Here is a 14,009-nt window from a genome sequence, read left to right as displayed (position 1 = left end):
AGCACTTTGAAAACCTTAAAGTGCTATATAAATGCTAGCTATTGCTCTTGCTGTTACTATTATTGTTATTATCTTCATCACGGTCTGTTTCCCCTTGTTCAAATAAGGAAAATATTTTGGCTTATATGACTGTGATTCATTCTGGTTTTGAGGATTCTTCATTTTTTAAATGAGGAAACTGAGGCAGACAGAAGTGAAATGACTGCTGTAGGACACACAGGAAGGCAGCATCTAAGATAGGGTTTCAACTTGGATGTTCTTGGCAATGAGAGCTCTAGCCACACAACCCAGTGCCTCTCTAAGCTCAAGTCAAACGGCTACATGCTCATATATATACATACAGACTGGCCCAGACCCAGAGGCAGCAGCACCCACCCTTACTCACAGGACATGCCCACACTCACTCATGGCCAAGCAAGGAGCCAGACCAAGCAAGGAGCCAGACCAGAGGTGCTTGGAGGGCTCCTTGTGGTCATCCTGAGCCCTGCAGCCAGAGCTCTTGGACAGAGTCAGTTGGCAGGGCCATCTTGGAGACAGGGGCTGGGTGTGGGGGCGGGAGAGTGGGTGGAGGGGAGCCCTCCTTCCCTTCCTGCCTCCAGCTTGGTGTGAGCAGGGTGTGGGGGCTGGCCTGGGGCAGGTGCGGACCTCCATCCCGGTGTGTAGGATCTGCGCCGTGGAAAGGGTGGATGAAAATGCCTTCCAGCAGCCGCATATGATGCAGGTCATCACCAAGAACAGGGACGGGCAGCTGGACACCCTATACATTCACTGCAAGGTGCGAATACTTCATCTCCCTTCCTCTTCCTCACCTGCAATCACACACCTAAGCACACTTGTCCCTTAGGTCTCAGCAGAGACCATAGTATCATCTATTCTGTCCTTCCCTGGTACCACCCTCTCCCTCCATTTTAAATAGGGAACTTCTTCATAGGAAACTCCCCCTCCACCGCAGATCACTACTCCTCCTTTAAAAGGCCTCTATAATATAGAAAAGTTAAGTGACTAGCCCAGATTCACAGAGGCAAGAATTTAACTCAGGTCTTCTGGATTCAAAGAACTCAGGTCTTCTGGATTCAAAGACCATATCTCTATCCACTATGCTATCATCATCATTAATTCTCCTCCTCCTCCTCCTCCTCCTCCTCCTCCTCCTCCTCCTCCTCCTCCTCCTCCCTTTCCTCCTCCCTCCTCCCTCCTCCTTTTTTTTTTTCTTTCCTTTTTCTTTTTCTCCTTTCTTTTCCTCCTCCTCCTCCTCCTCCTCCTCCTCCTTTCCTCCTCCTTTTTTTTTTTTTTTTTTTTTTTTTTCTTCTTTTCTTTTCCTTTTCTTTCTTTTCCTTTCCTTTCCTTTTTTCTTTCCCTTTTTTCCTTTCCTTTCCTTTTTCCCCTTTCTTTTCCTTTTCCCTTTTCCTTTTCCTTTCTTCTTTTTTTTTCTTTCTCCTTTTTCTTTTCCTTTTTTTCTTTTCCTTTCCTTTTTCTTTTCCTTTTTCTTTTCCTTTTCTCTCCTCCTCTCCTTTCCTCCTCCTCCTCCTCCTCCTCCCCCTCCTTTTCTCCTCCTCCTTTTTTTTTTTTTGCGCGCGCGCGGCCTCTCTTGACTCTACTGCTGCTGCCTCTATTGCTCCCTGTCTAACCCCACATTTTTTCCTCCTCAAATTGTGAACGAACCAGTGGTTGTCGGCCATCCCCAAAAAACCGTGTTTCCGGGTATGCTGCCCTCGTGCCATCCGGGGACCTTCCGAGGCAACCGCTGGACCTGCTGCCTGCAGCAGGATCGCACAGGTGACGCACAGGCTGGCCCAGGGGCATGGGCGGGCTCCCGCATGGGGATGGGTCTGGTGATGGCCGAGGTGGACCCGAGCTGGGGATTGTGGGCCGGATGCGGGCTCTCCCCTGCCAATCTGGTCCCCCTTGCCCTTCTCTGGCAGTCCAGGGCTGTAGCCGCACTCACTCAGCCGTGACCCTCGGAGACTGGAGTGACCCCCTGGACCCCGACGCAGAGGCCCAGATGGTGTATCGGCAATTGCTTCTGGGGAGGGACAAGCTCAGGTGGGTGTGGGGGAGTGTCAGGGGAGGGAGGAGACTTTAGGGTGGGGAAGATAGCTGGGGAGGTGCAGTAACAGCTCTGACCACCAGAGGCCAGCACTGTGACCAGAAATCCCTTCCAGTTTAGGAACTAGAAGGAACCTTAACCTTATTTTACAGAGGAGGAAACTGAGACCAAGAGCAAGGGACTTGCTCAGGCTTACACAGGTAGTAATTAGCAGTGCCAAGATTTGAATCCAGATCTCTAAATTCCAAATCCACCATTCTTTCTGCTACCACGGGCTCACGGACTCAGACATAAGAGAAGACTAAAAAAATTAAATATAATAATCATGATAATAGTTAATTAATATGCATATACACATACTAACAACTACATAGCATTTGCTACATATCAAGCACTGTGTGTATATTAAAATGTAACATTACATTACATATGTAACATGTAATATTGTAGATGTAACATCACACATGTATCATATCTTATACATGTAACATATACAATGTTACACATGTAGCAGATCGCTAACATTATACATGTAACACATGCAATTACAGTGTAACCCATATGTATATAATATACATGTGGCACGTATATTAAGGATTATGAAGACTTTACACACATTTCACTTAATCTTCGGCATAGTTCTGCGAGGCACTGTTGATTTTGTACCCATTTTAAATATGAGAAAACTGGGGCTCCAGACCCTGGTCTTCCTAACTCTGGTGTCCCCATTATTTCCACTACATTACGCTGCCTCTTTGAGTGTTAGAACTGAGGGCCGCAGAACATCATTTTGTAAAGTGGAGGATGTTGGAGTAGCTGGCCTTGGAAGTCTCAACTTAAATCCAATTAACTCCCATGGTTCTATTGAGTTGGAAAGGACTTTAAATTCCATCTAGTCCAACCCCCACTTTACAGATGAAGAAAATGGGTCCCAGGGAAGGAAAATGACTTGAAGTTTTCACAGGTATTAGTGGGCCTGGGCCCAGTCCTCTGACTTTCCAGCCTGCGTGTGTCTCTATGTCTGCCTGTTGGTCTTTATCTCAGTTTTTCTCTGACTCTTTCTGTTTTTGGCTCTGCTTCATCTCTTTCTGTCTCTCCCTTTCTCTCTGCCCAGGAAGAAATATGTGGAGTTTTCTGAGGAGATCAAGCTGGAACAGGAGGTGACGCAGGTCCAGAGTGGCCAGGAAGGTGAGAACATCTGGCTGGAGTCCATTACTTCTCTACTCCCCCTGTGGGTATATTTTCATCACTTATCCCTATGTGGGGTCCAGCACCAGGGCTTCCCAAGTCACTTCTGGCACCTTTCTAACCAGAGCTCTTGGGGGATTTTGACTCAGGGTGGAAAATTTAAAAAGCTCCTCCAGCTCCATCTGGCCTTAGTTCCTCACTTGCCCTGATTTGCTGAATTCTCAGTGGCAGCACTAATGCACGTACGCTTCTTTTCCATCTAGTGGCTGCATCCTATGCGAGCCCCCACTGGTGGTTCGTCTCAAGCACAAAAATCCACAGTTCCCACAAACACTGTTCTATTCTCAACCATCTCCACAACCAACTTGGGAGGCAGAAACTTAGAACTGGCGGGTTTTCTGCCGCTCTCAAGCACACATGGGCCTAGGATCCTCAATCACTCATCTGTGGCCATAATCTAATGCCATCCCACCTTCCCAAATGTCTGTGCACTCCAGGAATACAGAGTGAATCTAGTATTAGCAGATTCTAGCAGGTGTATCTCCCAAAAAGGAGACCTCATAATATTTTCCACAGTTCAAGGGATTGTTTTATCTGTTCTTTGGGCCCTTATTCTCCTATTGGTTTGGATGGACATCTCATCAGACTTAGAGCTTTGAACTCATGTCCAGCTGATTTATTTTCTAGAATAGGAAATGGATACCCAGAGGAGAACAGTGATTATTAAGCCTAAGGTATCGAGTAACAAGTATCAGAGTCAGAATTTGAATTCGGGTCTGTGATCCCAGACCAGTGACTCTGGCCCATTTGAGTTTGTCCTAATGGTCACGGTGGTCTTCTCTTGACCATTTCCCCTCCTTTTCTCTTCCATCAGGAGAGATATCTGCTGTTCCCGAGCAGCAAAGCCCCCCCACAGCCTCAGCTGCTGTCCGTCTACTGGCTGTGATTGAGGACCTGGAGCAGGCCCACAAGACCTTTGAGCAGGAAGAGAAGGAGCAAGTAGCTAAAGTCTCCCTTCATTCCTAAGATCTCCAGCCTTCAGTCCGGCACACTGTCCACTCCCCGTAGTTCTGGACATTTTTTTTTTTATCAAGGAAGGAAGAGCTGATGTCCAGTGAATAGTAAAGGGCAGGAGCCCAGAAGACAGCTGGCCAGGCCTCTCCTCAGGGCTGCTTCCTGTCTCTCTTGCCCCTCCCCTTTACTTACTCCTTGGCTGCCTAGAGACGCTGAACCTGGAGACTCACTTGCTTGAAATGACCACTCCCACTCCCTACTTGCCATCGAGGCTGAGTATCGAGGTCATTGACTGAGGAGGCTGGACTGTTTCTCAAACAGCCCACACTGGCTCAAATCCTCAGGGTGTCCTCTGGGGTCCCTTTCAGCATATGGTGCTGAGATCTTTCCCCTCCATTGACAGCCACGCTATGAGCCCAGGATCCCGTGTCTCAGATCGTACGTATCATCCTGGAATGGAGGACAAAGCCACGTTCCATCCAGAGGAGAGAAGACTGAGCTCTCTGGGGCTCATAGATTAAGGAACCCCAGGAGTCATCCAGTTTACCCTTCATTTTACAGATAAGGCAACAGAGCCTAGGAGTGACTTGACCATGGGTAGGAAGAGCTAGGGTCAGCTTTTGAATGCAGGCCTGGAGTCCAGAACCAAGAACAGACTTCTGGGAATTAGACATATCACTCCAAGAAGTGGATGAAGGAGGATTTGGATGCTGATTGATTGGTGTTTTCAGGAGTGGAGATGGAATAGCATGGAATCATTCCCACTCTCCCTTGAGATTGATGGCCTGCACTGGCAGGGAGTGGCATTGGGGGAACAAAACATTTTTCTAACCACTCCAGATGGGAGCAAACCTCAGTTTCCTCAACGAGCCAGTCATCCTCTAAGTTGATTGAACCAGTCTGACTCCCATAAGTTATGGTGGCCCATGGTCATGAGATGTGGATTCTTTTTCAGTCATTTTTAACTCACCCACAGTGGCTGCTCGTTGTGGACCCTTTGCCCCAACTCAGAGGCGCTCACCAACCCCTTTTTGTTTATTTTTTAACCCTTGCTCCTCAGTCGCCACCTGGTCATTGAATCCTAGATTGAAAAGAAATCTTCAGAGGCCATTTCTGTCTCTGCCTCTCTAGATGATTCTAATCCTCTATAACATCCCAGACAACATGACATCAAACTTTCTCTCGGAGACCTTCAGTGATGGGGAACTTACTACCTCCTGAGGCAATCTGTCCATTAGCAAGCCTTTCCTGACACTGAGTCGAAAAATGTCACTGTGTAGCTTCTGGCATTCTGCTCCAAGTTAGCCCCTCTGGGGTCTGGCAGGACCCACCTAATCCTCTTTCTTTTGCCTCCTCTCTGGGCTAAACATCCCCAGTTCTTTCGATCGGTCCTTGTCTAGTTCAGTCCTTTGTTTCTTCTTAGTGCATCACGGGGCCTGCCTTTGAACCTCCATGGCCAATTCTACACCACTTTGCATGAACCTTTTTAGTTCTAGGCTGCTAGTCTTATGAAGGAGGAGGAGAGGATGCTCCCTCTCCAACCCCAACCATAAGCCTCTAGCTTTGGTGGTAGATAATATTGTTGGTCTGTAGAGGCTCCGGAACCCACCCATTCATCCGGGTCCTTTCATGAATCAATTTTTGGGGATGTCCTTGGCTCATTATCTATCAGTTAGGGGCTCCTCCCATGACCTGTTGTGCTTGGAATGGGTCCCCAGCTCTAACTTTGGGGATTGAGTTCTTAGAAACAAGAGTGAGACAGCCCACTCTAGCCATACTGAGAAGACTAGGAGTGGGGATGGGATATTGTTTTCCAGAAAATTCTAGAGTTTACTGGCCTCAGACACTTAACACTTCCTACTTGTATGACCCTGGGCAAGTCACTTAACCCCAATTGCCTGAGCAAAAAAACAAACAAACAAAAAAAAGATTCTAGGATTTAGATTGGAGAAATTATCTAGTCCAGTCTCCATATTTTACAGAATAAACAGGGCCAAGCTCACCTAGGTAGGAAATGAGAATTTAAATTCAGGTCCTATGACTGCTGGCCAAGAGCAGAGATTCTGGAGTCTGGGATTGATTCTACCAGAGACCATAAAATGAATGCACTGGAGAGAATCCTAGGCTGAGGGTTATCAGGGATCCCATCTCCCCGTTCCTCCTCAGGAGCTGGGCCTGAGAAAGGGAAGAGTAGATTTAGTTTTATCGGGAAGGGGGGGGGGGGAAGGGACAGTAGAGACTAGGAGGGTCCCAGGTGCTCCCTTCATCCAATTTCAGAGCCAACTGAATAAGATGCAGCTTAACCTCTGGCCAGCAGGAGGAGCTGAGCTCCACTCTCTTGAGATGAGATTTGGGGCTTCCCAGAGCCTTCCCCCAATCAGTTAAGACAGTGTGGTCGTAGAGCAGATGACCCAACAGGAAAGCGGGGGAAGTCAGGGGGTTTCTGCTAGTGGAGCCCCCCAGATGTAGGCTTAAAGGCATGCCTTCTGAAGTCTTTGTGACCATTGGGAAAGGGACCCTCTAATAAATATTTATTCCTTGGAGGGAGAGGAGGTGGCTAGTCCCCCTAAATATGCCTGTTGTGATTGGTGAGCTTTTGCAGGGGGCAGGAGGGGTCCCTGGAAGGGATGAATGAGGGGAGGACGCTGCCAACCCCTGTTCTTCCTCAGTTCTCTAGGGACTACAGCCTGGAAGGGAGCCTTGCTCTGACTTTCCTTTCTCTCTTCTAATCAACCTTAGGTACCACGTGTACCACTTCAGGGGCCCACTGGGCCCAAGCTCCCCAAGAGAAAGTACCTGGGGCTGACGGCACAGGGCTGGGGCTTCTTGCTTTTATTAGTTCTTGAAGAACATGGGCTCAGAGAGGTGAGGGACCCCAGAAGCCATTTTTATATAGTAGGTGTGTTGAATAACGGATGTGAATGAAAGAATAAGTGAATTAATGGCTGAAAACTTGACGCTGTGTGTATATGGTGGAAGGGAAGGCGAAGAGATAATAGAGATCTACACCGTTCTCTAGAACTGACAGGGGAGGATGCGAATTTCTCTTGCTATGATTTTTTGGCTCTCCAGGATTTTCCCAGAGGGTCTTGCAGAATCTCCCAGGGGGTGAGGTGGGGTGGGGTGGTAATAACTCTCTGTGTGGCGCTAGAATCACCGCACCACCTTGTGGTCAAGTTCAGAATGGCACTTCTCCAACATGCTAGGCTGTTTTGCCCAGTGGAGCAGTAATAATCTACCCACCCTCCTTTCCTTAATCCTTACAAGCCCATTTCCAGAGACAAAAAGAGTGTGATGGACCTTCCCCTCATACCCATTCCCCAGTCTTTACCAATAGGAGGACAACATGGGGAGGAGAAAGGCGATTTATTTCTCCACCCACAGTGGGACTGGTGTTTTTTTTGAAAGAGCAATTGTTGACATCCCTTTAACTCCTGGCCGACGTCCACAATGGCAGCCAATCGACAGAGGCAGAGCTGGTGAGTTGCCTAGGCAACAGGTGCCTGGTTGGCTGGGAGCTGTCATATCTTTGGGTTTTTTCCCCCCAACACCAAAAAAAAAAAATTAACTCTTTGTCACCCACTCTCCTTTTTAAGGGTTTTCATGGTAGGGAGGTCTCATCTGAGTCCTTATCCCCCACCCCCCGGCTAGTGATTGCTCCAGAATGGGGCTCTCACGTCTCAAAAGGGGTGGCTCAGAAATCCCACAGTTGGGTTAGGAAAGGGTATGGGAGAGGGACCACCTGTGTGGTCACGTCTGTCACCTCCTATAGGCAGATTGCAACAGGACAGATAGAATACAAGGTGGGGGTAAAAGGGAAGGTGAGACAAAGAGAAAAAAGAAGCAAGATTCCTCCCCTTTCACCCTAGTGCCACCCTCTCCCCCCTCCCCACCCAGGATTATCCGTTTATCGAGGCAATTATATGTGAATGTTTCCCCCTCCCCCCCCCCCCAACACACACAACATAGAACCTAGAATCCACTCTGGACTCTTAAGTCCATCCCTGTCTATTAGCAAGAGACAGTGTGGGGAGGGATTCGGAGAGAGGGAGAGTGGGGGCGGGGAGAGAGAGACAGAGAGAGAGAGAGAGAGAGAGAGAGAGAGAGAGAGGAGAGAAAGGAAAGGGGAGAGGGAAAGGAGAGAAAGGGAGGGAAGGAGAAAGAGGAAGGGAGGGAGAGAGAGGGGGAGATGGAGGGAGGGAAGAAGAGAGGGAGAAAAAGGAAGCTGCTTCTAGACAGGTCTGGGTGTTTTTCTATGGGGTGTGTGTGTGTGTGTGTGTGTGTGTGTGTGTGTGATAGCATGGGTGAGATGCTTTCCCATTAGGTTAGCATGTCAGCCAAGGCACAGATCTGTTATTCCCTGGCTGTGTGGTCTCGGACAAGCCCCTTCTGCTCTAAGCAAATGAGCAGTTCAGACCAGCAGATCTCTGAAGACTTCTTCCAGTTCTAAGTCATCCCCTTGCCTGAACTTCATTTATTCATCTGTAAAATGGAACCTGACTTACCCACCTCATAGGGTTGTTGTGAGGAAAGTGTTTTGTAAACTGAATGCTATAAAATGGAAAGTATTATTTCATTCAGGGGTTCAGGGTTTTTTCTTGGAGGATTATTTTGGGCGTGTGTATCTTTTCTCCCTCCCAAGAAAGCGTGTTTGCTTGTAATCTTACTTGCTGTCATAGAAAGAGGGAAGATCTAAATATTTGTCCCCAGAATAGACCCTGCTAGGAATGATTTCCACCTTCCCAGGTAGGAGAGGTCCTGGTAGCCTGCCTGTTGGAGGAGGTGTGTGTGGGGGGGATAGAGGGTGAAGGGATAGAAGAGTGAGATGTCCATTAGAGCAAGGAGTATGGACAGCCTGGAGGAGGGTCCCAGGTCTCAGTCCTTTGAAGATGGCTCCAAGACCCCTTGGGCTGTGAGCTCTGCCAAGACGTTGTCTAGGTAGTTGGGGTCTGGGTAGCCATGCCCAGTGAGGTTGGAGCCGAACTCCGTCTTGTGGTGGATCTCGTTCCAGACCACGGTGTCCGATTCACCCGTCGTGTTGGACGTGCCAATGGTGAAGATCAGCCTCCGGTCCCAGGCCATGATGAGCAGTCGGAGCACCTGGAGCAAGGGGGACAAGGGAGTGATAGACAGAGCCAGGGTTAGGGGGTGGGCAGCCATCCCTGTGATATAAAAACTCTTCTAAAATGATACTCTTGCCAGCTGACATTGCTCTTGACCTAAACCACTGTCACTAGAAGGCTCCTTTAAAAGCAAGTCTGTTATCTCAAAAGGGAGCATCCTTTAGCAAGAGAGAGACTCTGCGACCATCTTGGTAGGTGATTCTGGGCAAGCCATTTCCCCTCTGAGGCCATTTTCTCTTCCCCTACAAAGTGAGAAGCTATTGTATTCTTAGAGGATGTCTAAGGCTTCTCCCAACTCAGAAATTCTCTCTTCCCAGACTCCTTTTGGCTGCCAGTATCAGAATTCAACTGGGATAATTTAGCACCTTCAAACCTGAGCCCTGTGGAGGATCTAGGGACAGGAGATGCACTTTACAGAAGGCAGTAGACTCCACAGAGAAGCTCCCAAACCTGTCCACTAATGGTCTCACCAGCCTGAAGGAAGGGCACAAATGTGGAAAAGCTACAATTCCCCCTCCTCTCTCCCAGCCTGCTATGTCAGCTTGTGGGATTCCGGTCCCCTCCCTTTCTTTCTTCAGGACCCACCTTGCGGCCCTTTTCGTTGTCAGGCAGATAGCAGTGCCGGGGAAAGCCTCTCGCCGTGAACTTCTTGCCAGGATTGGGGTGCTCAGGACCCTGCAATGGGAGGGAGGATACCAGAGGGGATAGGGAAGAGAAAAGCCAGATTCAGGGAAGGGAGACCCGGCCCTCCCTCAACCATCTGGAGCCTCCTTTCTGGGATAAATTCTGCCCTGGCTGTTCCTCTCTTAAGCCTCAAACCTTGAATAGTAGAAAGAACTTTGGGAGCTGGGCGAGCTGTAACGGGGACACAAAGGGATTACCTTTGGCAGCCAGCAGGTGGAGCAGAGACCAACCTAGATTTATCCCAGGAAGCTCTTGTGGTGGGACCAATCTCCTTGGCTTTAGAAAATCTCCCAGATTCCTTAATATCTGGAGCTCTGAGGTGGTCCTGGGTCCCTATTTTTTCCCCATGGATGGCCTTCCATGAGCAGCCCAGCAGATCTGCCCCTGGGACCATCAAGCCCTGGAAATGGGACTTTTAGGCAGAAGTTCCTGGGCCTAGGTCATCCAGAGGGGTTCCCAGAATGAGCTCCTTATGATTTGAACCCCTGATACTAGAGAGGAGAGAGGGAGTTGGGCAGCTGGGGGCAGGGCAATGGTAGACAAAGGCACATCGCGGATTAGGGCAGTTGCAGTCTGGGGTGAAGGGGGTCAATTCACCTGGATCCCAGTGGGGATGTCATAGACGATGCGGATAGTCTGGGTGTCCGTGTAGCCAGGGAGTGAATGGGGGATGAGGTGGAATTCCATCTTCCCAGGGGGTTGAGTCCCTGTTTTCTCCCCATAAATGGCCTTACAGGTGGGGCACTGGAGGCTGCCATCCTGCTGGGCAGAAGAGAGAGCTCCGGATCAACACCCTCCCCCATTAAGCTGTTCTCCCATTGACTCTTGGCCCTTCCTCAGCCCAGGGGCCAGTTTTGGCAGAGGTTCCTGAGGTCTGTCTCTCTCTAGCCCTCCGTCTGCCTCTGCTCCCTTCCATCTATTCTCCCTTCAGCCTCTCCCTCCCCCTTAGTCTGTCACTTTTCCTTTATTTTGTCTCTCCCTAATTTAGCTTCTCTCCTCAATCTCTTCCTTCTCAGCTGGTCTCTTCCGCCTCAATCTCTTTCTTGAGATTGTCTCTTCCCTAGTCTGTTTCTCTCCCTGCAGCCTATCCCTCCTCAGCCCTTCTCTCCCCATCAACCCCTCTCCCCCCACTCAGTCTATCTCTTCTTGAGCTTGTCTCTCCTCCTGCCGCCCATCCTGGGTTTTCCCATCTTCCCCTATTTGCCTCCCCGAAGCCACCTTCCCCAGGGATACCTTGTTACCATTGTTGTACATGGCCACCAGGCACAGGAGGTGGTACATGTGCCCACACTTGCCCAGCTTGCCTACAAGCTCTGGTCTCACGCCCTTGTGGCGGAGAACGCCCTCGTAGCCGGATGCAGTGACCAGTCGCTCCATGCAGATGGTGCAATCCTGCCAGAGATGGGAGTAGAGATGGGGCAAAGACACAAGATGGAAGGGCTGTGAATGCCTGAGGGATCCTAGAATCACTTTAGTGGGGAAGTTGGAAACTGAGGTCTCAAGAAGGGAAAGGATCTGACCAAGGTCACATGGAAAATGGCAGAGGCCAGTTCTTTTGACATCCAATTTGGGCCTCGAAACTGAAATTTAATGAGGAAATGACCCCAAGAACTAGATTTTTGGGGGCTCCCTACTTATGATTTAATTTCTATGCACTCAGTCAGTCAGCAAGCATTTATTCAGTGCTTCTTTATTAGACAGGTGGCACAGTGGAGAAATATAGCATAGTATGCCATTGTCCCTATTTGATTTAGCTCTCCCTCTGGACCAGAGTCAGTGAGTTCAAATCCATGCTTAAGACACTAATTGGATGTCCTTGGAAAAGTCTATTGGTATCTGCCTCAGTTTTCTCCTCTATAAAATGGGGATGATAACAGTACCTATTTCCCAGGATTGTTATGAAGACAAAATGAGTTAACAATTATAAAGCATTTTGCAAATCTTAAAGTGTTATGAAAATATTAACTATTATAGATATTATTATTAATACTACTTGATAAGCACTGGGCATACAAAGAAACTCTCTCTCTTTTTTCTCTTTCTCTTTCTGTCTCTCCTTTCTCTCTCTCTTTCTTCTCTCTCCCCTTGGCTTTCTCCTTCTGTCTCTCCTTTCTCTCTCTCTTTCTCTTCTCTCCCCTTCCTCAAAGCAAACTGGCAACTGTTCAATAATTTATAATCTTTGAGAGTTTCCTGGAACATTAAGACTTTCCAGGAGAATCCAGATGGTAGAACTTGAACCCAGCTCTTCCTGATTCAACATGCCTCTCTATACACTATGCCACAATGTGTCTCTGAGCAAAGGATTGAGGAGGTGAACTTCTCTCCAGTGATGTTTCATTGGGGGACATCTGTTAAATTATACAACCTCTGTGGGCCCTCCAAAAGGAACAGTGCTATGGTTTCTATACTAGAGTCTTTCATAGAATTGTATATTGAAAGCTTAGAAGAATCCCTTAAGGATAATCTAGTCCAATCCCTTCATTTTAGAGCTGATGGAAACTGAGACTCAGAATTAAGTGAATCAGCCCAAATTCAATTTTCTTTCCAATGCTGAGGTCTACGATTCATTTCATTCATAATTCATTGATTATTTATATTTCCTTGTCGGTCTCCTGCTCTAATCGGTTGACAAATCCCGTGAATTTCATCCTCAATATTTTTTAAACATCTGCCCCTTCTGCTCTCTTCCAACTATCACTGACCTAGTTTAGGCTCCCATCACTGCTTGCTTGAATTATTATAATAGCTTCTTAACTGGACTCCCCTTTCCAATTCATCCCCAACTAAGGATAAATAATCTTAAATCACTGCCATAATCATTATTCCTTTGCTCAAAAACCTTCTATGGCTCCCTGTTACCTGGACAAAAAGTGTGAACTCCTGATTGGTATTCAAGATCTCTAAAATCTGGCTCCAGATTTTGCTTCATGCTACTTTCCTGGACATACTCTTTGCTCCAGCAGACTGGATTATCTTCTGTACTCTAATCCTATCTCACCTTCTCTCATTTTTGTGCTTTTGCTGTCTCCTCCCTCCCAAATCTTGAGAACAGATCTCTCTGATCCAACTCGGATGCTACTTCCTTTGTGGAACCTCTAGTACCTTTAACATTTCCCCCAGATGTAAAGGATCTCTTTCTTCCAACTTTTCCTACATCTTTGTTTGGAGCTATCCATTTTACTTAACCCCTTCCCTTGTCTTTGGTTACTTGTGTAAGTATCTTCTTCCATACTCCACAACACACTCTTTAGACTATAAGCTTCTTGAGAGCAAGCTCATTTGTATTTTCTCTCTCTTTGCATCCACAGAATTGTACATGTAGTAGGCACTTAAAAGTGATGTTTCTAAAGCACAGATCTGACCATGTCACTCCCCTGCTCAATAACTTGTGGCTCCTTGTTATCTCCAGGATCAAAGAGCAGTTCCTCTGTTTAATATTTGAAGTCCTTCAATCTGATGTCAAAAATCAAATATAAATTTTTCTGACACTTGTAACTTGGCCTCTATTTACTTTTCCAGTTTTCTTATACTTTACTCCCTTCCAGGAAGTCTTCTATCCAGTTGCACCAGACTGCTTGCTGGTTTTGCCCTTGACTCTCCACCTCCCATTTATGTGTTTTTTGCACTGAATTTTTCTCATGCCTGAAATGACTAAGTATCCCTGGCCTCCTTTAAGAGGTAACTCAAATAATTTCTTCCATAGGAAGCTTTTTCTATAGGAGGTGTATATATATTTATATATACCAACATGTATGGACTTAATTATTAAATCTTGTTCACCTCATTAGAATGGAAACTCCTTGTATGCAGGGACTGGATTTTATCTTTCACTGTATTCACTAGTTCTTTTTTTTCTGAGGCAATTGGGGTCAACTTGCCCAGTGTCACACAGCTAGGAAATATTAAGTGTCTGAGCTCGGATTTGAACTCGGGTCCTTCTGACTGCAGGGCCA

At 47.5% G+C, this 14,009-nt stretch overlaps 2 protein-coding genes across 3 annotated transcripts in view; one reads left to right on the top strand and one right to left on the bottom strand.

Annotated features, from left to right (window-relative positions):
* Positions 1-8,213, top strand: part of RASAL1 (RAS protein activator like 1) — a 43,774-nt gene extending 35,561 nt beyond the window's left edge. The window contains exons 17-22 of the mRNA XM_031948584.1: positions 638-835; positions 932-998; positions 1,666-1,776; positions 1,923-2,043; positions 3,162-3,235; positions 4,110-8,213. Coding sequence (XP_031804444.1) covers positions 638-835; positions 932-998; positions 1,666-1,776; positions 1,923-2,043; positions 3,162-3,235; positions 4,110-4,261 — 723 coding nt within the window. The 3' untranslated portion in view covers positions 4,262-8,213. The remainder of the gene's footprint in view (positions 1-637; positions 836-931; positions 999-1,665; positions 1,777-1,922; positions 2,044-3,161; positions 3,236-4,109) is intronic.
* Positions 8,214-9,076: 863 nt separating this feature from the next.
* DTX1 (deltex E3 ubiquitin ligase 1) overlaps positions 9,077-14,009 on the bottom strand; it is a 64,314-nt gene continuing 59,381 nt past the window's right edge. The window contains exons 7-10 of one of the 2 annotated variants that reach the window (XM_031948632.1): positions 11,290-11,448; positions 10,654-10,818; positions 9,958-10,047; positions 9,077-9,349 (exon numbers count right to left, since the gene is read on the bottom strand). In XM_031948632.1, coding sequence (XP_031804492.1) covers positions 9,125-9,349; positions 9,958-10,047; positions 10,654-10,818; positions 11,290-11,448 — 639 coding nt within the window. In that variant the 3' untranslated portion in view covers positions 9,077-9,124. The remainder of the gene's footprint in view (positions 9,350-9,957; positions 10,048-10,653; positions 10,819-11,289; positions 11,449-14,009) is intronic. The other variant, XM_031948633.1, reaches the window with a different exon arrangement.

The sequence above is a fragment of the Sarcophilus harrisii genome, chromosome 1 (assembly GCF_902635505.1).
Source record: "Sarcophilus harrisii chromosome 1, mSarHar1.11, whole genome shotgun sequence".
Classification (NCBI taxonomy): Eukaryota; Metazoa; Chordata; class Mammalia; order Dasyuromorphia; family Dasyuridae; genus Sarcophilus; species Sarcophilus harrisii.
The sequence above is the reverse complement of the archived record's forward strand: the minus strand, read 5'-3'. Positions and strand labels throughout refer to the sequence as shown.